This window comes from Crocodylus siamensis, chromosome 7 (assembly GCF_052110815.1).
Source record: "Crocodylus siamensis isolate JL-2025a chromosome 7, ASM5211081v1, whole genome shotgun sequence".
In the NCBI taxonomy this organism is placed as follows: Eukaryota; Metazoa; Chordata; order Crocodylia; family Crocodylidae; genus Crocodylus; species Crocodylus siamensis.
In genome coordinates, this window is record NC_143401.1 from 24,751,013 (window position 1) to 24,775,593 (window position 24,581).

General features: G+C 44.7%; 1 protein-coding gene across 8 annotated transcripts in view; it reads right to left on the reverse strand.

The window, feature by feature from the left end:
• PPP3CB (protein phosphatase 3 catalytic subunit beta) overlaps positions 1-24,581 on the reverse strand; it is an 85,493-nt gene that overhangs the window by 24,564 nt on the left and 36,348 nt on the right. For all 8 annotated transcript variants that reach the window (XM_090057284.1, XM_090057283.1, XM_090057276.1 and 5 more), the window contains 4 exons: positions 3,329-3,468; positions 3,154-3,231; positions 2,961-3,055; positions 54-179 (listed from right to left, as the gene is read on the reverse strand). In XM_090057284.1, coding sequence (XP_089913410.1) covers positions 54-179; positions 2,961-3,055; positions 3,154-3,231; positions 3,329-3,468 — 439 coding nt within the window. The remainder of the gene's footprint in view (positions 1-53; positions 180-2,960; positions 3,056-3,153; positions 3,232-3,328; positions 3,469-24,581) is intronic.

Below are 24,581 nucleotides of genomic sequence, written 5' to 3' on the forward strand. Positions count from 1 at the left end.
CAACAGAAACAGAATACAAAGACTTCTACTTAAGTTGTGTAACAATTACTTACCTTTCTCTCCAACAAACGGCAATGACCACGTGAATACATCCATAAAATTGGGTAACCAGTAAGGATGTGGAGAACAGTTGAACTGACGAATATTCATCACATTATTTTCATATTTTAATACAGCAGCTGCAAAACATTCAGAAATTCAGGTACAAATGTTTATCTTTCACAATAAGCACAATAGTTACAAAGCCACCATTTAACCCTACTTACAGCTGTTTTACAACTCAGATAAATATAAACCCAGGAGGCACTCCTTACGTTTTTATTCATGATTACCATGGGATGGTAACCGAGAAGATTCTACCAGAGAGCTCTGGACAATGAGAAACTAACTGACATTACTACAAATGTTGCCGTTTAAGGGATATACTTAAAAAAAAAATCAATTTTAGTGTCAGTGCAATTCTGTATTAATAACAGACATATGTAAAAAAATAATTAAAAATGCTATTTCAGGCATGATAAGAAACCTCCAAGTCAAAATAACAGTCAGAATCAGGCATTATTTATATCCTCTCTATAAATCAACTTTCTTATAAAGCTACTGAGAATTCTCTCACTCCAAACAGCAAAGGAACAAACTCAAGGAAATCTGAAAACTAGGATGGAGAAGCCACATGGAGAAGGCAGAAAGACAGCTTTCTAGTAGAGCTTTTCTGTAGTTACTTTTGCAATAGTGGAGTGAGGATGGATGCTTGTGTTGAACTTGAGAGTAGCTTTTGGATGCACTGGAAGGTGGAGAATCACATAAAAGTAGGACTGGAAGGAACCTCAGAATGTCACCTAGTTCAACCCCATGCTCAAAGCAAGGCCACCCCCAACTAGATCATCCCAGCCAAGGCTTTGTCTACTTGGGTTATATAAACAGGGATGGACATTTCACAACCTCTCTGGGTAACCTATTTCACCCTCCTTGTGAGAAAGTTGTTACTAATATTTGACCTAAATTCCCCTTGCTGCAACTTGAGATCATTGCTCCTTGTTCTGTCATCTACCACCCTGAGACCAGTCTAGTTCTATTCTCTTTGGAACCACGCTTCAGATAATTGAAGGTTTCTATTCAATCCCTGCTCAGTCATCTCTTCTCCAGACTAAATAAGCCCAGTTCCTTCTGCCTCTCCTCACAAGTCATGTACCCCAGCCTGCCTACATTTATGCTGCCCTCCACTGAACTCTCCCCAATTTCTCCACATCCTTTCTGTAGTGGGGGGCCCAAAACTGGACACAGTACTCCAAATGTGGCTTTACTACTGCTGAACAGAGGGGAATAATCATCTCCCTCAATCTATGGTAACACTCCTACTAATGCAACCCAAGTATGCTGTTAGCCTTCTCTGCAACAAGGACATGCTGTTGGTTTATATTCAGCTTACTGTCCACTGTATGTCTTTTTCTGCATAGCTGCTGCTTAGCCAGCTGGTCCCCAGGCCATGGGATTGTTCTGCTCTCAGTGCAGGACTTTGTAATAATGCATTAAGACAGCATTTGTTCCTATAACCCATTATGATAGCCCCACAAAGTGAAAAAGGGGGAGCAAAAACGATCTTCACCATTTTAGCACAGAAGTCTTGATTTCAAAAGGACTCTTAATATGCTTGACAGATTTACTGGACTCCCACTGATTCAGGAGACTCTTTACAAGGCCTTAAAATTTTAAAAATTAATTTTCTTGGTCTTTTTTTTTCTCCCTCTTTGTTCCTGGGTGATCTAATCCTGTTTCCACAATTCAACTACCATCCCAAACTGATAACATGTAAAATCTCCACCATTAGCTTCTTTTCTTCCATACCTCAGCCTCTCTCTCTCTCTCTGAAATTACTTCTTGGATGCCTTATCTTAAAACTGAACATGAACAAAATCAAACTCCTTACCATTCCCTTTTGCTGCTGACAGCAGTACCATCTCTCTCACCACATTGGTCCACATTCTTGTGGTTATTTTTTATTTCCTTCCTCACTCTTGCTGAACACAACCAGACCATATCTAAAACCTAATACCTTTTCCACCTCTATATTTCTAACATATGTCTACCCATACCTATGCCCAAGTCTCTCACTGAAGCTCTTAATATATCTAATTTTAATGTAGCATTCCCTCTTTGGCTTCAAAAACACACGCTGTCCCTCCTCAAGTGTACAAAACCCAGTATCTGCTATGTCTATTGACTGAATTCCATCACTCCTTCCTTTGCTTTGCTCTACCAGCTCACCATTTATAATGAAATTTAAGCTTTTAGTCACCATGTTCAAAGCTCTATATACTGTTGTGCTGCCCTCTTCCACCATACTATTTCCAGGCTTAGGCTGCCTCCACTGGAATGGAGGCCCATTCCAATATTCCTGGTTTGCCTTCCCATTTTTGCTTACCACACAATTATTTCCATGTCTTCCTACCCATAAACCCCTATGCACAGTGCAAATTCCTGAGCTGATTTCATGGTCCCTGCCCAGGCAACGTTTAACATTTCATTTCTATCAGGCTTCATACCATGAACTCAGCTAAACCATATATAAATTGACTACTGTTATCCCACCTCCCACCCCTCTCTACTTTGCTGCTTTTCTTTAGACTTTGAGCAACTCTGTAAGCACAGAACATCCTTTCCTGTCTGCATTTGGTTAGTGCCTCTATAAATATTAACTTCTAAAAACAGAAAAGTATACTTGTTTTATCACTGGTTGATTTCAGCACAAAGGACATCCTGTACAGTTATTTTTACATGTCCATGCATATATGCCATGTGCATCTTGCATACTCTGTAAGTCTGACTCAAGGGTTTTTTGGTTTGCTTTTTTTTTTTTTTTTTTTAAGAGAACAGCACTGATATTTGGATAGTACTTCTGTCACCAGACTATTTTGGGAAAGATTTAATGTAATATAATTTTCTTAGTAATAAATTCTTACCTTTATTATTGTAGACATCCAAGTAATTAGGTGCCGAAAAAATTGTTATTAATGATGGGAACCCTGTAGTTTGACTTTTTCTGTACATTCTATAGCTGTAAAACCAAATAACTTAATTTGCATCATAAAGAATAAGTGATGATTTTGTATTTTGCATTGTTAAGTAATTTCTGGAAGGATACAAAATACTTACCCTGCATCTTGTGCTTCGTGCGCTCTAATAATTGACAACAAATTATTATTTTGCAAAAATTCGCAAACTGCTGGGTAGCTGTGAAATAAAAACAGCTATGAGTAAAATCAATCTTTTCTAAAGATATATAATTCTTAATACTAAAGTGTCAATTAAATCCTAAGTTGCTTTTTACCTATAAAAATAGGAACATCCTCTGACTGTATTGTGACTGAAGTGCTCTTGTGAGTTTTCATTTCCAAAATCTTCTGAGGGATCAGACCATAGTAAGTCACACATTGGTCCAAACGCAGGAGGCTCTTTAAATCTATCTAGCTGTTTAAAAAAAAACAAACACCACAAATCTGATTTGAATACTGAATAGGTCAGTTTTGCTCTTTATCTGTATAATTACATACTTAATTCCTGTCACTTCTTTTTCCCTATTATGTAAAGCAGAAAGAATTCAAACACTCAGGTGAAGACTTGAGCACACAACCATTAACACCATGTGAATTACTGGCCATATCCAGAAGAGAGGGATCTTTCAGAATGGTGTGTGTGTTATGCGAAAATACATTTATACAGATGGACCCAAATTGTCTCTTCTCAGTTGCACCATATAAATCAGACTGGAAACAATAGTGGGAATTATTAACAGCATAGAAAACAAAATGGATAAAAAATTATATAAAACCATAGCAGCCAGCAGAGCCAGACAATCCAATATCACATCCAAAGAAATGAACATCTCTACAATGTATTGTTTATAAAGTAGTGAAGAGATGGATAGCTTGAGTCTTCACAAACTTTGTCTTTTGTACAAAGTTTTACTGCTGTGCCCCAACACTGCCATGGACCTTGGGGAGGAGAGAGGCCTTGAGCACTTCTGGAGGAGTTTTATCTTTTTTCTTTAAGAAATGCCTGTTCTGAACCATTTGGAAACTTGTTTCAGTGGCTTGTTACCTTTCCAGCGACCACATGAAGGAAAACAAAATAGAGCATCTGCTTTGCAAAAGGAAAGAATCCTGATCATAGGAAAGTAGGGCTGGAAGGAAATGCATAAGGTCATTTAGTCTAGCCCCCTGCCAAACGCAGGATTGTGCCCAACTAAACCATCCAAGTCACGTGTCTGTCTAACCTGCTCTTTAAAATTTCCACAGATGGAAATTCCACAACTTCTCTAGGTGACCTGTCCCAATGACTGACCACCCACATAGTCAGAAAGTTCTTACTAATATCCAACCTAAATTTTCTCTTAAATTGAGGCCACTGCTCCTAGTCCTGGTCTCCTACAGCCACAGATAAAAAGCCATCTACAACCTCTTTATAACCTCCCTTCAGGTATTTGAAGATTTATCAACTTCCCCCTCAGTCTTCTCTTCTGTATGTTATACTTGAGATCACACTTCAGAATTCCCCTAATTGATATCAGATATGCAAGTTGCAAAATAAAGATCAGATAAGCTTTATAATAACTCCAGTTTGTTCACAGGGTGACTTCATCCACGAAATGTAGGAAAAGTTCTTTGAGGGATATTGCATTAATCTCATTTTACCTCCCATGCCAAAGATGACTTTCATGGTGCTAGACAACACTTAACTTTTCATGACAGGTTCGAAGGGAGGTTTGGTGAGCAACTGAAGAACTTTCTTTAGCCTGTAACAGTCAGTAGGGACCCACTGCAATATGGAACCAGGAGCAGTGCCAATCTGTTTCATACCCTGGAAAGTCTGAGCCACCTGTAACATAAGTGGAGAGGTCCAGTTCTTTACAATCCCCTGCCAGAACAAAAACCAGGCAGGTTTCAACTGAATTTTATGTTGGGATTTATTCCTAAAGTGTTAATAATCCAAAGGATAACAATCTCCATGCTGCATGATAGAATGCTGACTGGAATTTTTCTGGACTGATGAAGCAAATTCATTAACTGCCTGGGGCATCTGAGTTACTGCAGACTAAAACATCAAGTTTATCACCCAACAGGTTTAGTACAAGGTCTTAACTGAGGCATCTACAGAAGAAAGACTGTATTGCCTGGATTAACATCGGGAAAGCAAAGGACTGCAAGCCCAGAAAAAGAAGCTTAAAGAAACATTCTAGATTGATTTTTCTAAAATGTTCTCTATGCTCTTGACCAGAATGGAGAGAAGGCACCAGTATACATCAAAACATTCAGTTCCTGGAAACCACACATCTTTCTTCCAAGTTACCTTCTCACAGCATCTAGAAAAATATTAGTTTTTATTTTTATGAAGAAAATAGGTTAATTTTTTTAGGAAAATAGGTTGTGGAAAGCTATTCTGCTTAAACGCCTATTTAAATATACAGTATATGACTAAAGCGCCTATTTCAATTAATAGAAATTTCTGATCTAGCACATTTCTAAAGACATCCAAAACATAAGAAGCTGGCTTGTGAACTGTTCCATATACAGACTGTACTTACAGCTACATAAGACTCTAAGCACTTGTCACATGGGAAATGTTAACTAAGAATTTGTCCACATGAGAAGTTATTTCAGACTACTTAATTCCTGATCAACAACCTGGGTGGATGTTTTATTCCAAAGTTGTTGAACCTGCCTGCTTTAGACAGCAATTAATTCAGAATGAAGCGTTCTTATTAAAGCATAATAGCACTGACACAATGTGTTAATCAAAGTTATTCTGCTTTAAATTCACATCCTATATTAATCTGAATTCTCTGTGTTGACAAGTCCTAAAGCTGTGAGAATTAATTGTTCCTAAAGACAATGCATTAAACCCTCCCTTGAATGTTTTAATTCAGGAGTAGCATGATCCTGGATGTGGATTAAGCTACAAATGAAAGTCACTTTATTTCTAAATAAGAGCACCCCAATTAAATGCACAATAAACTTCTGCATACTGACTTGCTGGCTTTAGGCAATTTGTCATTCCTTTCTTGAGAGTCCCTGTATAAACAGAAACCTACCTAAGTCATGGTGAGACAACAAGTTCTTTGTGACCTGCTCACGGCGCACAGAGCCGTGTGCATTTCACAGCAGGGCATTTCACAGCAACCCCACCCCTCACTGATGATTGGCTGAGGGCACCTTCATTCAGTCCATGTCACTACTGTTTTCTTTGCCCTGTCCCTCACCACTGATTGGCAGAGGGTGCGCCTTCACTCAGTCTAATCACTACCGCTTCTTTTGCCCTGCCCCTCACAGCTGATTGGTGGAGAGCACCTTCACTCAGTCTACCTCACTACAATTCTGGGGGTTTTTTGGTTGATTTCACAGAAAATCAGAGCCCATGCCAGATTTCCTGGCAATGGTGGACAACACAGTTTTTTGAGGTTGCTGTGAACCTGTAATTTAGGTAGGTCCCTATGTATACAGGCATCCCAAGAATGATGCAAGAGGTGAATCAGGGGGTTTGTCGTCAAATGTGTTGTCAACAAAAAGGAGTTTTCAAGCAAGACAGAGAGCAAAGATGTGAGAGATTACAGACAGACTCCCAGTAATGGCTCCATTAGAGTTTCTGTTTAAAAAAAGGGCATGAGACATGCTGGGTATGTTGGAAGAGAACTGGCTTTAACCAGGCAGAGATTCCAGGATGAGGAAATAAGGGAAGAAAGGATACAGGTTAGAAGGGAAACCTACAAAGAGAGATGGGACTGGAACCCAGCAGTGATGTGCAATATGACGATGAAGAAAGAAGAACAGAAAGGGGTACTGGGGAGGGAAGTGAAGCCAGTTGAGCAAGGAAACTGAGGACAAGAAAGCTGCTAATGCCTGGGGAACAGGAGACTGGGACAGAAAATCTGGATGGGTAGGAGTAAAATGTATTAGGGGAGGAGGCTATACTAGGATCAAGAGACTGAGGTGGAAAAATTGGAACACACTAGATGAGGAGAAGAGGAGAAGGAACAAGGGGTGCAACAGATATAGGACTGGGACAGGAAGAAGTTTGCAAGAGATAAAACAAAAGGGGTCAAAGTTTGGGAGAATGGGCAGCAGAGTCTATACACACTAAAACACCTTTAGAGCTTGGAATAAAATCTAAGATTCTTGCATCTCCCCACTCCTCTTTCAGCAAGTATTGGTGAAAGCCAACGTCCGTCTCCCCTAACCCTCTACTGCTGGTATAACTATCAACCTGCTACTATACCAGCTCAAATGACAGAGGTCTTCATGGCATAACCAAAGTTTAAGCCTGCTCAGGGCCTGCACAGGTTTCAATGTAGTTCCTCATGATTAATCTGGTTTTCAGTTTGCTTTCTTAGAAACTTAGTTCCTTATACAAATAAAACAACATCAAGACACTATTATTAAGGTTCAAAGATAAAGCACTCAGAAGTAAGGAAATGCCCAAATGAAGGCTGCCTGTGCAACTTTAATCTGGACCACTTGCAAGTATGTTTTATGACAGGGCTTCAATTACAAAATCACCCAACCTTTTTCCCCACAGAAGCTTGTCTCATCCAATGAACACAATGAACACAGCTTGCTTGCTGAGAATCTATTGTTTTATTTTCTCCTTGGTGTTCAATGCGTGGCCCCTACCTTATTTATGATACATTATTCAAATTCTGCTACGGAGACAAAATTATTCTTTTTTTAAAAGGTTTTCCAGGGCATACACTGCTACAGTACCAGAGTGCTTCACAAACATAAATGAATAGAAGAACCATTCTCTCCATTTTTATGGATAAGAAAGGGAGTCAGAGAGTGACTAAGCACAAACATATCATTCATTTTGGGAAGGGGATGAGAGTGGTGCTTGGGGCATGCCTGCCAAAAAGTCTGGCCCCCACTGACTTAAAATTTGGAAAATGACATAATAAAATTAAGTTTTCTAGTCAATTGCCTTCTCCACAATTTTGAAAAATGGGATGGGTACTACAAAGAACCCTTAAAAAAAAATCAGTCTCTACGAGGAAAAGGAAAAATGAACTGCATCATATTTGAGAAAATGTACGTTAATCAAAGACGCAAGGAGAAAAAGGTGATGGCTTAGAACATAAGTATCCTTTCACCGCACAGAACTACTATTCCTAACTCCTAAAACAGCTGTGCAAAATGTAACAAATTCAGGCACCATGAAATAGAGGAAAAGACACAATGCAAAATATATTAAAGCAAAACCTCCAAACAATAGTATTCATAAGCAATACCAACTGCTATTAGATATACGTGACAAAATAAACAATGTTTTTATTCCAATAGATTAATCTGCTAGAGTAATAACGAATGTTCAACTTTATATCTTATAAAATAAAACAAATTATTCAAGGAAAGGTTTCTATATTGATCAATGAAAACATTACAGTGGCTGCTTGATTTATTATATATACTTATACACATTTCTGTCTTAAAAATTATTCTCAAATGCTGCATTTGCCATCAGTAATCATTTTTAATGGGAAAATATAACCAAAATAGTTACTATTGGTATGAGCAGACATAAAACTAAACCATTTTAAAGGGCCGGGGGTTATGGAATTATATTTGGGATTGCTGTAAAGCTACACTCCTGCAACTTTAAAGCCTGAGAAAAACAGGTTTAAAGGTACAGTGGTTTGGCTTCTTTATAGACTGGAAGAGAGAGGACAGACAAAATAGTTATAGCAGATCATCTGTAAAACACCCAAATTAAGTGCTTTAACTGTTTTTCCATCTAAATCCTAAATCACAAAAAAAAAAAAAAAAAAAAAAAGAGAGAAAGAGATAACATTTCACAGTAAAAATAAACAGCCTAAAACTCTGTCACCTAGAGCATTCTGAGAAAACAACCATAACACCTTCCAATTAAATTAAATTACATTTTTAATATACAGTAGTCAGAAAACATCTCCATCAGTTTGACTAATTTTAGACCAATGAATACTTTTACAACTGTGTCCATTGTACAAACTCAGAAACCAAATAAAGCAGTAACAGTAATCAGAATCCAAACAATTCCCAGCCAAAGACTAATAAGCTATCATTCTTTATTTTATACCATTACCTGGATTAACTTTTATAACCCTCACTGATCTAATTTGAGCTCATTAACCTCCTGCCTATGGCAGGGGACTGGACTTGATGATCCTATGATTCACTGATTCTATGATTAACCCCTAAAGTTCTCAATGGATTGAAGGCAGGTTAAATATGCACCTTATAGGATGAACTAAGTCAGAGATGCATAATCAAAGAATCATAGAAAATCAGGGTTGGAAGAGACTTCAGGAGGTTATCTAGTCCAATACCCTGCTCAAAGCTGGAACATCCCCAACTAGATCATCCCAGCCAAGGCTCTGTCTGCTTGGGCCTTAGAAGTCTCCAAGGATGGACATTTCACAACCTCTCTTGGTATCCTGTTCCAGTGCTTTACTACCCACCTCATGAGGAAGTTTTTTCCTAATATCTAACCTAAACTTTCTTTGGTGCAGTTTGAGATCATTGCTCCTTGTTATGTCATCTGCCACTACTGAGAACAGTCTAGCTCAGAGGTGGGCAAAATACCCCTGCCCCTGCTATCTGGCCCACAGGGCCCCTAAAAAATTCAGAAAATTAATATTTATCTGATGGGCAGGGGCTCTATGAAGCCTGGCTAGCCTCCCCCTCTCCCTGCTGGTGCAGCCCTGTCCAGCTCCATAGACCCCTGTCATCCTGCTGTGCCCTGCTCTGGGCCGCACCAGTGCTGGCCCTGAGACATTGGTCCCAAGATGGTGACCAGGGGGGTGGGGCACTGGCAAGGGGCAGGGCTACCCTTGCATCCCTTGACAGCTTGCCAAAACTGGATAAAGGGCCCTCTGCCTGAAATAATTGCCCACCCCTGGTCTAGCTCCATTCTCTTTGGAACCACCCTTCAGGTAGTTGAAGGCTGCTATTAAATCCTCCCTGTCTTTTCTTATGCAGACTAAATAAACCCAGTTCCCTCAATCTCGCCTCATAAAAGTCATGTTTTATGACTAAACCCCTAAACATTTTTGCTGTCCTCCACTGGACTCTCTCCAATTTGTCCACATCCTTTCTGTAGCGGTGGGCCCAAAACTGGACACAGTACTCCAGATGTGGCCTTACTACTGCAGAACAGAGAGGAATAATCGCTTCCCCTCGATCCACTGGCAACGCTCCTACTAATGCAGCCCAGTATGGCATTAGCCTTCTTTGCAACAAGGGCACACTGTTGGTTTATATTCAGCTTATTGCCCTCTGCCCTTTTCTGCAGAGCTCCTGCTTAGCCAGTCAGTCCCTAGTTGTACCAGTGCATGGGATTGTTCTGTCCTAAGTGCAGAACTTTCCACTTGTCCTAACTGAATTTCATAAGATTTCTCTCGGTTCAGTCCTCCAATTTGTCGAGGTCTCTCTGAATCCTAGCCCTACACTTCAGCGTATCTACTACTCCCTGCTGCTTGGTGGAAGTAGTAGCATTCATAAGCAGCAGCTTACTTCATCAAATGCACCTGCCTTCAGACTAATGCAGGAAACTAATGCTCTCTCTTTCCTGTTCTTCCTCCTTCCTATCCAACCTGCCTCTCCCAGCAGTGCTCCTTTTTTTCCTCCCCCTTCTTTACCTTTCTATTCCAATCACTGTCTCCTTTCTATTTAAAAGCTCTGCCTCTTTCAGTCCCTTCATAGTATCTGATAAAGTAAGATTCTCCTTATGGAAGCGTACACATCTCTGATTTAGTTAGTCTATAAGGTGCAAATCTACCCAGCCTGACATGAGACAGCCAAGGTCTATTAAATAAGACAGCAATGTTTCTGGGAGGCAGTCATTTCATGTGGCAGAATACAAAGCTTTCTAAATCTTTCTCTCAAGAGTTCTGAACGTCCATCTTTCTTTGCAATGGGGTTTGGATAATGAAGCTGAATGCTGACAATTAAGTAACAGTATTATATATTATTTACAATCTAGCTGAACAGCAAAGAAGGACACTCTAAGAAAAATCTGCACAATCTCCCAAGTCCCACTTGGGTGTCACACAAATGCAAAGCTCAGATTCTGGATCAAACTTGAAAGGATGACCTTACTTGCCCATTGGCTCATTTGTCACTAGTCCTCATAAAAGAACAGCTCTCTAAGCATACCTTTTGCAGTCTGAAACCCAGATGTCTTGCTGGATTATACCTGTGTACTTAATATTCTTAATGACCACAGGAGCAAGTTGATGTTTCTCCAACAAGAATTTTATTAAAATTCCTCTTCCCAAACAGGCTCTTTTCTTTTTTTTTAAAACTACCCCTATTTCTGGTCTTCATCAGGAAACACAGATGGATACCCTGCTTAACTTTTAAATACTTCATATGTTTTCAGAATCAGAACTCAGTAACTCCCAGAAGAAGCTGTCCAAACAAATGTGCCAGGAGGAAAGAAAGAATAAGCAGTAAATCCCAAGAGAACACAGAAGTGGTACAGTGACACACAGCAACAGTTTAGAATAAAGCAAGAAATACAATGACAATGTGCATCTCTTTCTGCAGGACTGAGCTTCCTTAAAGAACTCCTCTCCCAAATCAAACACAAACCTAAAGGTCTTGCAGGATTTAGATAAAAATCACCACCTGATAACAACTTCTCAACCTGCTTTTGGAAAAGGTATGGTGGTGGACTTGGGAAAAGTTGTTTCCATTTTCACTGTTGTTAACCATTATTTTCTCCAAGGAAAATACTAAGGCCTTGTCACAATGGTACTGCTTATTCAATTAATTCTCCTTCCTTCTCTCCATCATAGGAGACACAGTTTGAGATTCATGCTTGCACTGTGATACTCTGGAGCGTATGGAATATGTGCCCCCTATTGTTTAATATTTACAGTTTGTATCCATTCCCACCCCATTCTACACTTTAGTTTATTAACCACACAGTGAAACAAAATACCGATGCAATCACTGAAATACCTGCAAAGATCAGGCTGTTTCAGACTTCAGCATCATAGACGGTGCACAGAAGTTGCAACTTTCACCATTTTAAGTGCTTTATTGCCATGACTTAACAGAAATGCACGGCTTTACAGCGCTTTAAAAATGGATATGGTGCTTTTAATACCTCTTTTAACAAGGGTTAATTTAAATTTGAAGCACTGTATTTTATAGCACTTTAGCAACCTACAGTGTTCTAACTAACTTCTCTAGGTGGGTCAAATTTCTGGTGATTCTGCCAGAATCCCATGGGCTTAATGCTCAGTAACCTCCTTAGTGGTCCTCCAGCACCACCGGGGTAGCCCAAGAGCACTAGTCAAGGCTGCAAAAGCCAGCAACTCACCCTGCTCCTGCCAAGTAACTGAGACAGCAGCATGCCCTCCACCCTCCCTTCCTTCCACCAAAAGACCCTTTGTGGCTGGGGACCAGAAGCCTGAAGCACAGCCAGGTGAGAGTTACTGCCTTGTCTCGTGGCAGACATGATGCTCACTTCCAGAGGAGACAGGGGGACAGGGAGAGACATGCTGCAGGTGGGACACACACACACCCTGAGATCCTGCACGGATGAAGACCAGACACTTGGAGCCTAGCTGTCAGTCTGGATGAGAGCTGCTGCTCCACTGGTGGCACAGTGTCTGTTCCCAGTGCAGGGGGAGGGGGAAACGGAGGGGGAGGTAGGCTGAGAGGCTGAGTGACAGCCTCTCATCCCAGCTCTGCCTTCTCCACCGGTCTGGTGCTGTTCAGTTTCCTGCAGCTCTAGCAGGCTGAAGAGGACCCCACCAAATACTGCGCTCCTCTCACATTTAAGAATGCTGTAACTTTCCAGAGCTATAAAAAGTGCTCTAAATTACAGCGCTGTAAAACATGCATGGAGCACTTCTGTACACACCCATACTCAATTAGAAGTTAAATACAACCGGAGAATGGCACTCTGTAAGAAACAGAAGGGAGATATGGAGAACAAATTTAATGAACAAAATTGATAAGATGGGAAAAGAAATAAATGCACGTTTAAAAAGTGGGTAAAAAGCAAATTTTGGGGTTCTCATTTGTACCTTTAAGCTGCATATCCTTAATCTGAACATTCCTGCTAGTTTGTTCTTTGCTAGGACAGCTAATCATCTCTTCCTACATTTAGTTTTTCTCCTTCAAAACAGTCTTCTGCATTATCTCTTTCCCCATGAATATGTAAACTCAGTTTTTCATCCAACTTTTCTTGTATTCCCAAGGCTCTCTGAACCATTACCTCTGCTTCAGTCTTAAACCAGTTGATCTCTCATCCACCAAAACTGCCTACCGCTGCACACCCCCCTGGGGGAGGTATGGGGGGCATGTGCTCCCTGGATTTGTGTGTGGGGTGAGGGTGGGCTGCCCGCTGTGGGCTTGGGGCTGGGGACTGCGCTAGCTTCTTCTCTGCAGAGGGGCTGGGCCAGAACTGTGCTCAGGGCGGGTTGCAGCAGCACTGGGGGGGCAGGGGCTATGCTGAATATTGGGGTGGCTTTAGCTCACCCCAAAGCCACTCCCCTCCCAGTGCTGCCCACCCTGCTTGCAGACCCAGCCCAGCCCCCCTGCTAGGAAGACACTGGTTCAGTTCCTGACCCTAAGCCCACAGTGAGCAGCCTCCTATCACCCCGTGCACAGATCCTGGGGGCACATGCTCCCCATGCCTTCCCCAGGGGTGCACACAGCAGCAGGGAGCCACACCCCCCACCCCACTGCACCCCCAAGCAGCTCTATCCTGTACCCTGCCCTGGCTGGGCAGCATCTATCCCTGCCCCAGCCCCACTCCCTACCTCACCTTGGAGGCCCTCAATCTGTTCCCCCACTCCATGCCCCTTCTCTCCCCCATACTCCTTCTGCCCCACAGACTTACCGGCCAGATGCTTCTCTCCAAGCTGCTGGGCTGCATATGAGCTATTGGATTAGTAATGGCCAATATGGCTGGTTAATAATCACAGCCATCAGTATCGGCCCAAAAAGAATTTGAGTGCACCCTAGTAACTACTGCCATAACTGCCAACTATGGGTTAAAATCAGAAAATAGGAGATCATCAGCAAATAGGAAGAGCCCTATTCTCCCCAGCACCACCGGGGGTGACGAGGAACAATGGTAATAAGCTGATGGAGAACAGGTTTAGGTTAGAGATCAGAAAGCAATATTTTACACTTAGGGTGGCCAGAATCTGGAACTAACTTCCTAGGGAAGTGGTTCTCACCTCTACCTTGGGTAAATTCAAAAAGAGGTTAGATGATCACCTGTCTGGGATCTTTTGAACCCAGCTTTCATTCCTGCCTGTGGCAGGGGTCCCTCCTGAACCTAGCTACTATGAAACTATGAAAATAAATCACATCTCCAGGTCTAATTTAAATTTTAAAAAGTGCTTTCAGCTGTGGGACAGCTTCTATAACGTCCTCCTCTGTTAAGCTAAAAGTTAATTTGCCTTTATATACTCTTGATATTGCCTTTACAATATCCTTTACTGCTCTGTTAATTATTTTATAACCAATATCCATTTTAGTTTGCTCAAATAACTGTAACTTACCCCTAGTTAAGACTCCATTTTGATTTTTACATTGCTTAGCATAAGTGTAACAGTCATTTTGTTTTGTGTTTTTGTAGGTTAAAAATAATATAAGAGAAGTAATGTGTATGGCAAGGCCTGTGGTATGTCTGAAAAGAGGTAATGAAAGAATAAACAGTATGTGTGGAAATGAATACGTAGAGACAGTCTGTCTTGCACCTCAGACTAAAAGGATAGAAACAGCCTTCTGTGATGTAGCAGTCAAAAGTTACAACAATGTCCAAGATCAGCAGTTAAAAATTACAAAATACAAGGTCATGTTTTGTTCCAATGGCTTAAGAAATTGCAGACCACAAAGCCCAAAGAGTCTGTCAATTATAACATCGTAACTGATTAAATGATCCTCCTTTTCACTGAGGGGACGTGACACAGCAAGACCCAAAGACTCACATGGGGAACAATCACTATAAAGATGGGCAAGAACAAAGAGACTTTGTGTCTGTCTTGCATAGAAGCAGTAGCAGTATCAGTATGCGTCTGATAAGACCTGGCTTCATTCTTGTGGTTAACTTGGCTGGCCACCAAGCTAACTCAAGCATCTTAACGACTGGTAATATCTTGACATTTGCAGGACTGTCTGTCTCCTTTTGTCTGTATGTGAATAACTGGGTATGTATGTGTGAGTGTATGAGATAGGCAACACCACCTTTTTGTTGTTCTTTCTTTTATTTTGTCTTATGTTTTCAATAAATGCAACATTGCACCTTATCCCTTGATAAGATTTCTGCTTGTTTTTAATTCACACTGTAATCCCTGTGTGTACAACATCTTCCACAACATAGGTTCAGTAAGAGAAGACCAGACTCACTGCAGTGCACGCTCATGCAGTTTGTAAAGTTCTCTGGGATCCTTAAAAATTAAATGAGCTTTTGTGTTGTGTAAAAGCACAGATGTGGCCATTTCACAAAAAAAATTCACAAAAGGCCAATATGAACGAAATATTATCAATTCTTTCCCCTTTTTAAAATGACTACAAGAAGCTATATACCAGCCAACAAAACAGTCAGCAATTAACACCTTTGTCACTTAATCTTTCGGTTTCTTTTAGCACAAGTAAATTTTCAATGTAAATATTTTTAAATTAAGCTTATGGTACCCATACATTTTTTAATAATCAATTAAATTCAAAATATAGGAAAGCAGCCCTCAAAAATGCAATATCCTAAGAAAATCCTTTTCATCCAATATTTTTACAAATATTTCTTGCATTTGCATTGATAAGAGTATGTTCTCTTCATACAACACACAGTTGGAAATTTATACCAATGACTGGAAGACCTTCATAATAAGATTGAATTTTGTGCACTGGAAAGTGAACATATAAATACAGATCATTTGGCTTTTAAAAACTGCTAGAAATAGGAAAGGACTTGTGTTTTTGTGGAAATTCAGGAAATGTAAGAACAGGAGGTTTCCTCGGTAATTAAGAACCCATTTAAAAATATGCCTGCCATTTGTATTCCCAAATGTTTTACAATACAGAAAAGTTAGCTCAGTCCTTGTTGTACAAAGGTATTAGTTATCTTAGGAATCTTAGGTATCTTTATCAAAACGTGGGAAACCCTCACAACAAATTTCTAAACCTTTAAATTCCACCACTGCTACATGTTATGAAGACATTTACTGTCCTGGTGAAGTACAACAGTAAACACCCCTTTCAGAAGAAGATTATAAACACATATAAAAATCTCCTTTTCTTGTGGGAAAATTGTGGACTGTAAATCCTTTACAGCAGGGGTAGGCAACTTACCACCTGCATGCTGAACATGGGACTTCAGTAGCACTGGCAGGGGGTCTTAGTTTCAGCAGTAGTTGCTTTCCCCATGCAGGCACAGGGAAAAGGGGTGGAGGTAGGTGCAGAAGGAAAAGGGACAGCAATGGGAAAAATAGAAGGGTGGGTGTTCTCCCCATGCTAGGGAGGGGGGAAGGGGAAACAGCAGTGGCAGCTGGGTCCTAATGCCCACCTGTCTGTCTTCCTTCCCCATCCTCTCCAGCCAAAATGTCAATCCAGCCTGCTGCCTTAAAAGGTTGCAAACCACTGCTTTACAGCTATTGTCAACTTCACAGGAAAATACGTGCAGACAAATACTGGTAAAAGCTCTCAACTTTAAAAGACAGATAAGTGACAAAGAACCAAAGCTAGATCTCTAGACAGAAAGATGACACTGAGGGTCAAAACCTACCCACTTCACTCAGGAAAAAAAATTAAGAAGCCTTGCCTCAGAAACATTGCAATTCATCTGAGTTTTTCTTCATCACTATAAAAATCCAGTTTTTCCTAACAGGACCAATATGATGTTACCAACCTCTCCTAATACTCTGGACAGCTTGCAGATGACAAAAGAACAGACCAGGAAATTCTGGGAACCATGACTGGCTTCTCGTTCCTTCTGCAGTTATCTTGTCACCTCTTTCTTCCCTCTTTCCTTTGAAATCAGACCTATTCCCCAGAGAAATAAATTTAGGACCTTTATTACCTGTGAATGTCCCAGCGAGGACACAAGCAGACAGCAGAATCTTGCCAAATTCCTGCATAACTGACAGTTTTTTAATTCAATATTGAACAATCTGAAATTTTGAAAATCTAGGTCTAAGCATAAAATGCTACTGATCTCAGACTTCAAGGCAATGTTCCAAACTTGAAATAATCAATACTGTTTTGCAAAGGGAGGAACCAAACCTTGTAGTCAAGAAGTGAGATGAAAAATGTTCACTTAAACAGAAAGGGGGTATTCAAAAGGGAAAGCAACAGGAGACTGAAAATTTTGAACTGATATAATCATCAAGTGAGTAGGAGCCTTAAGCCAGAATCTGATGGTATTGGGCTCAGCTCCCATTTCAATGAAACAACCACAGTACTAAATACTTCATAGCATGCAGTTTTTGAAAAAAATATTTTCATCCTTCTCAGTTACTGATATACCTAGAGCATAATCGTTCATTGATATTAAAAAAAATTACTTTTCCCAATTGCCCAGAACAGTAATTTTCTTTGCTGAACTATTATAGCATATTGCAATGTCTTAAGTCCAAGGTCTTTCAGGAAAAAAAAACAAGCAAACAAACTGCACTAGAGTCATTCTGAACTAATTACACTTTTCTACACATAGTTTAGCTACATTAGCGAGAGCTATTTTCCATTTTAAATCTAAACTTGCTTTTATTAAATATTTCTGGTTCTCAAGATACATTTTATTTTGTGGATAATTCAAGATACTACAGATAGTTCTATTATACTGGAGATGTGGGGTCATAATAGCTTTGTTGAAAGTTAGCAGCAATCCATCAAAATATGATAGTAAGCACACACCAAACTGTATACACCAGGCCAGATCCAAACCATGAGGCAACCTGCAAGATCCAACTCTGGCTCTGACCAGGAGCATGTGGTGGTGGTGGCAACAGTGGCTGTGGCAGCAGCTTCAGCTCTGACCCAGAGCATACAGCAGCAGCTCTGGCTCCCACCCAAAGTACTGAGTGGCTGCACTGCTCTGGCTCTGACTTGATGCATGTGATGATGACCCCAGCCACCCACTGCATACCCCATGCTGGAGCCAGAGTGTCACTGCTTGTATACCATGTCACAGTGGCAGCTCCAGCTCTGGCACAGGGCATGCAGCAGGCATGACAGGAAAAGTAGCTGGAGGTCAACTAAGACCTCGCTCATCCTCCTGCCACCGATCACATCCACTGGGGCCCCAAAGTATGCAGCAGGCCACTCACCCTTGGTCACACCCCGCAACTTCCAGCAGGGTGACAGAGCAGCTCCATAAGCCATCTACTTATATAATCTACCCCTGTGTGAAAATGCTCCCAGCCATAGGTCACCCAGCCTCTGGGATCTCCAAAGCATGGATGTAAGCACTCCCCACTCCCTTCCTAGTGTTAGAACCACAGTACTTCACACAACTGTGAACCTGTTCCTAATCAGCAGGAATCCTGGTTTACCTGATAAAAAATATTGCAAATTCTCTGATAAACCCCCCCAATTCCGTTATTAAAATGAAAGGCGCCCCACAGCCCCCCCCCAGACCTGCTCATGCCACTTACTCCCCACCACAACAGCCCCTCCGCCCTGCTCATGCCCCTCACTCCCCAACACAACCCCCCGAGTCCTGCTCATGCCCCTTGTCTCCCATCCACAGTCCTGCTGGAGGGACCCCCCAGCTCTGCCAGAGAGGGCCCCCAGCTGCCAGGGCTGTGGGGCCAAGAACCCAGGTCTGCATCTCCCTGCCCCCAACAGAAGGTGGCTGCTGCGGCAGAAGGGGCATGGAGCTGGCTCCCCCCATGCTGCCTGCCTGCTGTGGGGTCAGGCAGCGGGGGCAGACCCAGCTCCCAGCGGTAGCACACACTCCCAGGGGACAAGGAGGGCCTGAGCCCCTCAGATCTGTGCAGGAGGCAGGGGCAAGGTGCGTGCTCGCTGGGTGCAGCTTTCCTGAAGGGCCAATAGCGCGCTATCAATCAGTTAGGCTCCAGAGCGGCGAGAGACGCGTGGGTGAAAGCCCACTGCGCCCCTGAAGCCCCCCAGCAGCCGCGGAGCCCCCCGCCGACCCCCAACACAGCCGGAGGCAAGAGGGGCCTGTGGTGATAAGGGGTTAACCTCACTGAGTGGGAAGAGGCGGCTGGGTGGAGCTGGGCCGGGTCAAGCCCCGCCCAGGCCCCTACTTGGCCCAGCCCCCCAGGGAGCCACACAAACAGGCTGCACAAACAGGCGTGCTTATCTGCTGGTGCGTGAGTTAGCGCGGAGTTCGCGTGGGAGGGCCCGAAACCCTGCCTGCGAACCCCCCCAGGGTAGACACTCCCAGCCATAGCCAGCTTACCAGAGGCATGACACGGATGGGTACGCACCACACCCCAAAGGTCCCCTCAGGCTCTGTGGCCCCCCACCTTGGGCACCTCAGAGACGGCCACCCAGAAGGAGCCCATGGTTCCGGGCTCCACGCAGACGGAGCCCCTGGCTCTTGGCTGCGGGGGCTGCCTGTCCCTTCTTCAGGCTCTGGGGCCCGGCAGCATTGCCACCTCCCCGTGTGGGGTCTGCTCCCTTTTCGGATCTCTGGCGGACCAGCTGGAGGAGCTCCAGGCCACAGTCCAGAGACTGCGTGCCATCAGGGACTGTGAGCAGGAGATCGACTCCTACTGCCAGACCCTTCTCCCCCAGGAGCCAGAGGGTAGACCACCAGGACAAAGGAGGACTCCAGGACCTCCCACTCTGTCCAGTCAGGGGCATGGACCAAGGTGGTCAGGGGCCCTAAGGCTCACCGCACCAAGGCCCCTGCCCTGCCAGAGCTTAGCAACAGGTTCGCACCTCTTGCAGCCCCAGCAGAGCCCACGCAGTTGCCAGCTCCCACAGGCAACACAGGCTCAACTGCAGCTACTGCCCCCGCTCTCCCCAAGACAAGACGTGTTTGTTGTGGGAGACTCCATCCTGAGGGGGCAATCTGCTGCCCTGACCCCTTAGTCGGGCAAGTCTGCTGCTTCCCAGGGGCCTGCATCTGGGACATTGCAGAGAAGATCCCAAAGCTCTTCCAGCCCACAGACCACTATCCTATGCTCCTTATTCATGTGGGCACCAATGACACAGCTCGGAGCGCTCTCAGCCGGGTCATGAGGCACTGCAGGGATTTGGGAGCAGGGCTAAAGGGTCTGGGGGCACAGGTGGTGTTCTTGTCGATCCTGCCAGTCTCGAGCTATGGGCTGAGGAGGGAGAGGAAGATCCACATAGTCAACCGAAGACTGCGGCGCTGGTGTCATCGGGAAGGCTTTGGCTTCCATGACCACAGTCCACTCTTTGGAGAGGGAGGCAGTGAGCTGCTGGGAAGAGATGGCCTCCACCTCTCTCCCCTGGGGAGGAGGCTCTTCTCAGCCAGACTGGATGACCTGCTCCACCGGGCTTTAAACTAAGCCCACCAAGGGACGGGGGGAGGAATACTGCCACTGCTGGCCCGCTGAGCAACCCTTGCAAAGGCAGCGGGCCAAGGCACTTAAGGGAGCCCACCCTTGTCCCAGCCCTGGCACAATCTGTGGACAAGGCAAGAGCCCCCAAGGGGACACTTGCCTGCCTGTACACAAATGCCAGGAGCTTGGGGAACAAACAGGAGGAGCTCATCCTCCTGCTCAATGCAAATAATTATGATGTCATAAGGATAACGGAGACCTGGTGGGACTCCACCCATGACTGGACTTCGGGTATAGATGGCTATGCCCTGTACAGGAGGGATCGTGTAGATAAAAGGGGTGGAGGTGTAGCTCTCTATGTTAAGGAAAGCTATGTGTCCCTGCAAGCTGATATTGGCGACAAGGGTGGACGACTGGAGACCCTCTGGGTTAAAATCCATGGGAAACACGGCACAGGGGACACAACAGTGGGAGTCTACTACAGACCTCCTACCCAAAGTCCTGAGCTTGACCAGGAGTTCGCCTGGGAACTGGCTGAGGCCGCATGCTCCAGGACCATGGCTGTCATGGGTGACTTCAATTACCCAGACATCTTGTGGGAGGATTGCTTAGCAAAATCTGAGCAGTCGCAAAGCTTCCTCTCGTGCGTGGATGACCTCTACCTTACTCAAAAAGTCTATGGGCCAACAAGAGGCAAAGTACTGCTCGAGGTGGTACTGGCTACTGGGGATGACCTAATAGGCGACCTAGTGATCGATGGGAAGCTGGGTGACAGCAACCACGAGCTGATCACCTTCACCATCCGCCGTAAAGCTGGCAAGTCAGTCAGCAACACGGAAGTCCTTGACTTCAGGAAAGCCGACTTTGACAAGCTCAGGAGGCTTGTCAGTCAGACCCTAAGGGATCATGACCCCAGGGAGAGGGGAGTTCAAGAAAAGTGGTTGCTCCTCAAGGGAGCAATCCTCAATGCACAAGCTAAGTTTATTCCATCTCAGAGGAAAGGCAGCAAGAGGGCACAGCAGCCCCCCCTGGCTCTCCAGGGACCTAGCAGACCTCCTAAAGCTAAAAAGAAAGGCCTACAAAGGATGGAAGATGGGATTCACCTGCAAGGAGGATTATTCTGCACTGGTGCGGTCCTGCAGGGAGCAAACCAGGAAAGCCAAGGCTGCAACTGAACTCCAACTAGCTTTGAGCATCAAGGACAATAAAAAGTCCTTTTTCAGATATGTGGGGAGCCGGAGGAAAAGCAAGGGCTACACTGGACCCCTGCTGAACCAGATGAGACAAGCTGACAACTGACGCCCAGGAAAAAGCCAACCTATTAAATAGGTACTTTGCATCGGTCTTTCATCAGTCCCATGGGATGCCCATGCCCGCTACGGAACAGGGAGGTCCAGGTGAGGGAGATCCCCTGCCCTCCATTAAAGCTGACTTCGTAAAGGAACACCTTGAGAAGCTGGATACCTTCAAGTCAGCTGGCCTTGACAATCTACACCCCAGGGTACTCAAGGAACTGGCGAGCGTCATAGCCCAGCCCCTGGCATGGATCTTTGAAAACTCCTGGTGCTCTGGTGTAGTGCCTGAAGACTGGAAGGCAGCCAATGTGGTGCCTACTTCAAGAAAGGGAGGAAAGTAGATCTGGCTAACTATAGGCCCATCAGCCTGACTTCTACCCCGGGGAAGATCTTAGAAAAGTTTATTAAAGAGGCCATCCTTAATGGACCGGCTGACACCAACATCCTAAGGGACAGCCAGCATGGGTTTGTTGCGGGTAGGTCTTACTTGACCAACCTCATTTCCTTCTACGACCAGGTGACCTATCACCTGGACAAGGGAGAAGATTGATGTCATATAGAAGGCTTTTTGAAGTCAAGATATCTGGTATCCCATGATCACCTCTTGGCCAAACTGGCCAATTGTGGCCTTGGGTCCACCACGATCTGCTGGCTGGGAAATTGGCTCCATGGTCAGACCCAGAGGGTAGTAATTGATGGAAGTCACTCATCATGGCGTCCTGTGACTAGTGGGGTCCCCCAAGGCTCTGTCCTGGGACCCATATTGTTCAACATCTTCATTAATGATGTGGACACTGGAGTCAGGAGTGGACTGGCCAAGTTCGCCGATGACACCAAACTTTGGGGCAAAGCATCCACGCCAGAAGATAGGCGGGTGATCCAGGCTGACCTGGACAAGCTCAGCAAATGGGCAGACAAGAACCTCATGGTGTTTAACACCGAAAAATGCAAGGTTCGCCACCTTGGGAGGAAAAACCTGCAGCATCCTTATAGGCTTTGCAGTGCTATGCTGGCTAGCACTACGGAAGAAAGAGACTTGGGGATCATCATTAACCACAAGATGAACATGAGCCTGCAATGCGATGCTGTAGCTAGTAAAGCAACCAAAACGCTGGCTTGCATCCATAGATGCTTCTCAAGCAAATCCCAGGACGTCATTTTCCCCTCGTACTCGGCCTTGGTGAGGCTGCAGCTGGAGTACTGCGTTCAGTTTTAGGCTCCACAATTCAAAAACGGATGTGGAGAAGCTTGAGAGAGTCCAGAGAAGAGCCACGTGCATGATCAGAGGTCAGGAAAACAGACCTTACGACGACAGGCTGAGAGCCATGGGGCTCTTTAGCCTGGAAAAGCGCAGGCTCAGGGGTGATCTGATGGCCACCTATAAGTTTATCAGGGGTGACCACCAGGATCTGGGGGAACGTTTGTTCACCAGAGCGCCCCAAGGGATGACAAGGTTGAACGGTCATAAATTACTGCGAGACCGTTTCAGGCTGGACATAAGGAAGAATTTCTTTACTGTCCAAGCCCCCAAGGTCTGGAACAGCCTGCCATCAGAGGTGGTTCAAACACCTACACTGAACACCTTCAAGAGCAGATTGGATGCTTATCTTGCTGGGATCCTATGACCCCAGCTGTCTTCCTGTCCTTTGGGCGGGGGCTGGACTCGATGGTCTTCCAAGGTCCCTTCCAGCCCTAACGTCTATGAAATCTATGAAATGTACTGTGGGTCCACGCACCGTTGGCCAGGCAGACACTCCTGTGGGAAGCTGGCTGGGGACTGGGGGTGCAGGGAGGTGTTGGAGAAAGACGCACGTGCAGTCCCCGCCCAACCAGCAGCACATGGACTCCGAGTGGTGCAGTATCGTCGTGAGTGGGCTCCGCATCTCCATGTGCAGCTTCCCTGAAGGGCCAATAGCGTGCCACTCTGGGTCCATGCACTGCCAGGCAGGCAGGCAGGCAATTCTGCAGGAAGCTGGCTGGGGGCTGAGGGAGCGGGGAGGCATTGGGAAAAGCTGCACATGGAGTGCCTGCCCGGCTGGTGGCACATGAACCCAGAGTAGCGCAGTAGCAGCCTGAGCAGTTTCCACGCTTTCCTGTGTGGCTTCCCTGAAGGGCTGATACTGCGCCACTCCAGGTCCATGCACTGCCAGCCGGGCAGGCACTCCATGTCTTTTCCAATGCCTCCCTGGCTCCCTCAGTCCTCAGCCAGCTTCCCACAGGAGTGCCTGCCTGGTTGGTGCTGTGTTAAGCCAGAGCAGTGCACTACAGGCCCTTCAAGGAAGCCTCACATGGAGTCGTGGAACCCACTTTGTCTGATACTGTGCCACTCACAGTCCACATGCCACTGGGTGAGCAGGAATTCCATGCCTTTCCTTAACACCTCCCCGCTCCCTCAGCCCCCAGCCAGCTTCCCCTCCAGCCCCTTGCAAGCCCCACTTACCTCACAAGCTCCAGAAAGGAAAGCAAACCTGAGCCAAGCCTTGGGTGAACGAGAGCCTCAGGGCCTGCCCTTCCCCACCTTCTTCCCTGCCCTCCCCCACCCCCCACTCCCCTCCCAGGCAGGGCTGGGAGTTTCCTGTCCTTTCTGCAATCAGCTCTTGCAGGCTGGATCTCTGCCCACCTGCAGAGCTCTTTGCAAAACTGGGAAATCCGTTGATTTCTCTGCTAAAGGGTAAAATCCACTGTTCTTCTCATAAAATAGGGAAATCTGTGGTTTTCTGTGGGAAATAGAAAACCTGGATCCCTGCTAATCAGTAACATTGGAAACAAATTGGGGATTAGAAGACTGAGATTTAGGA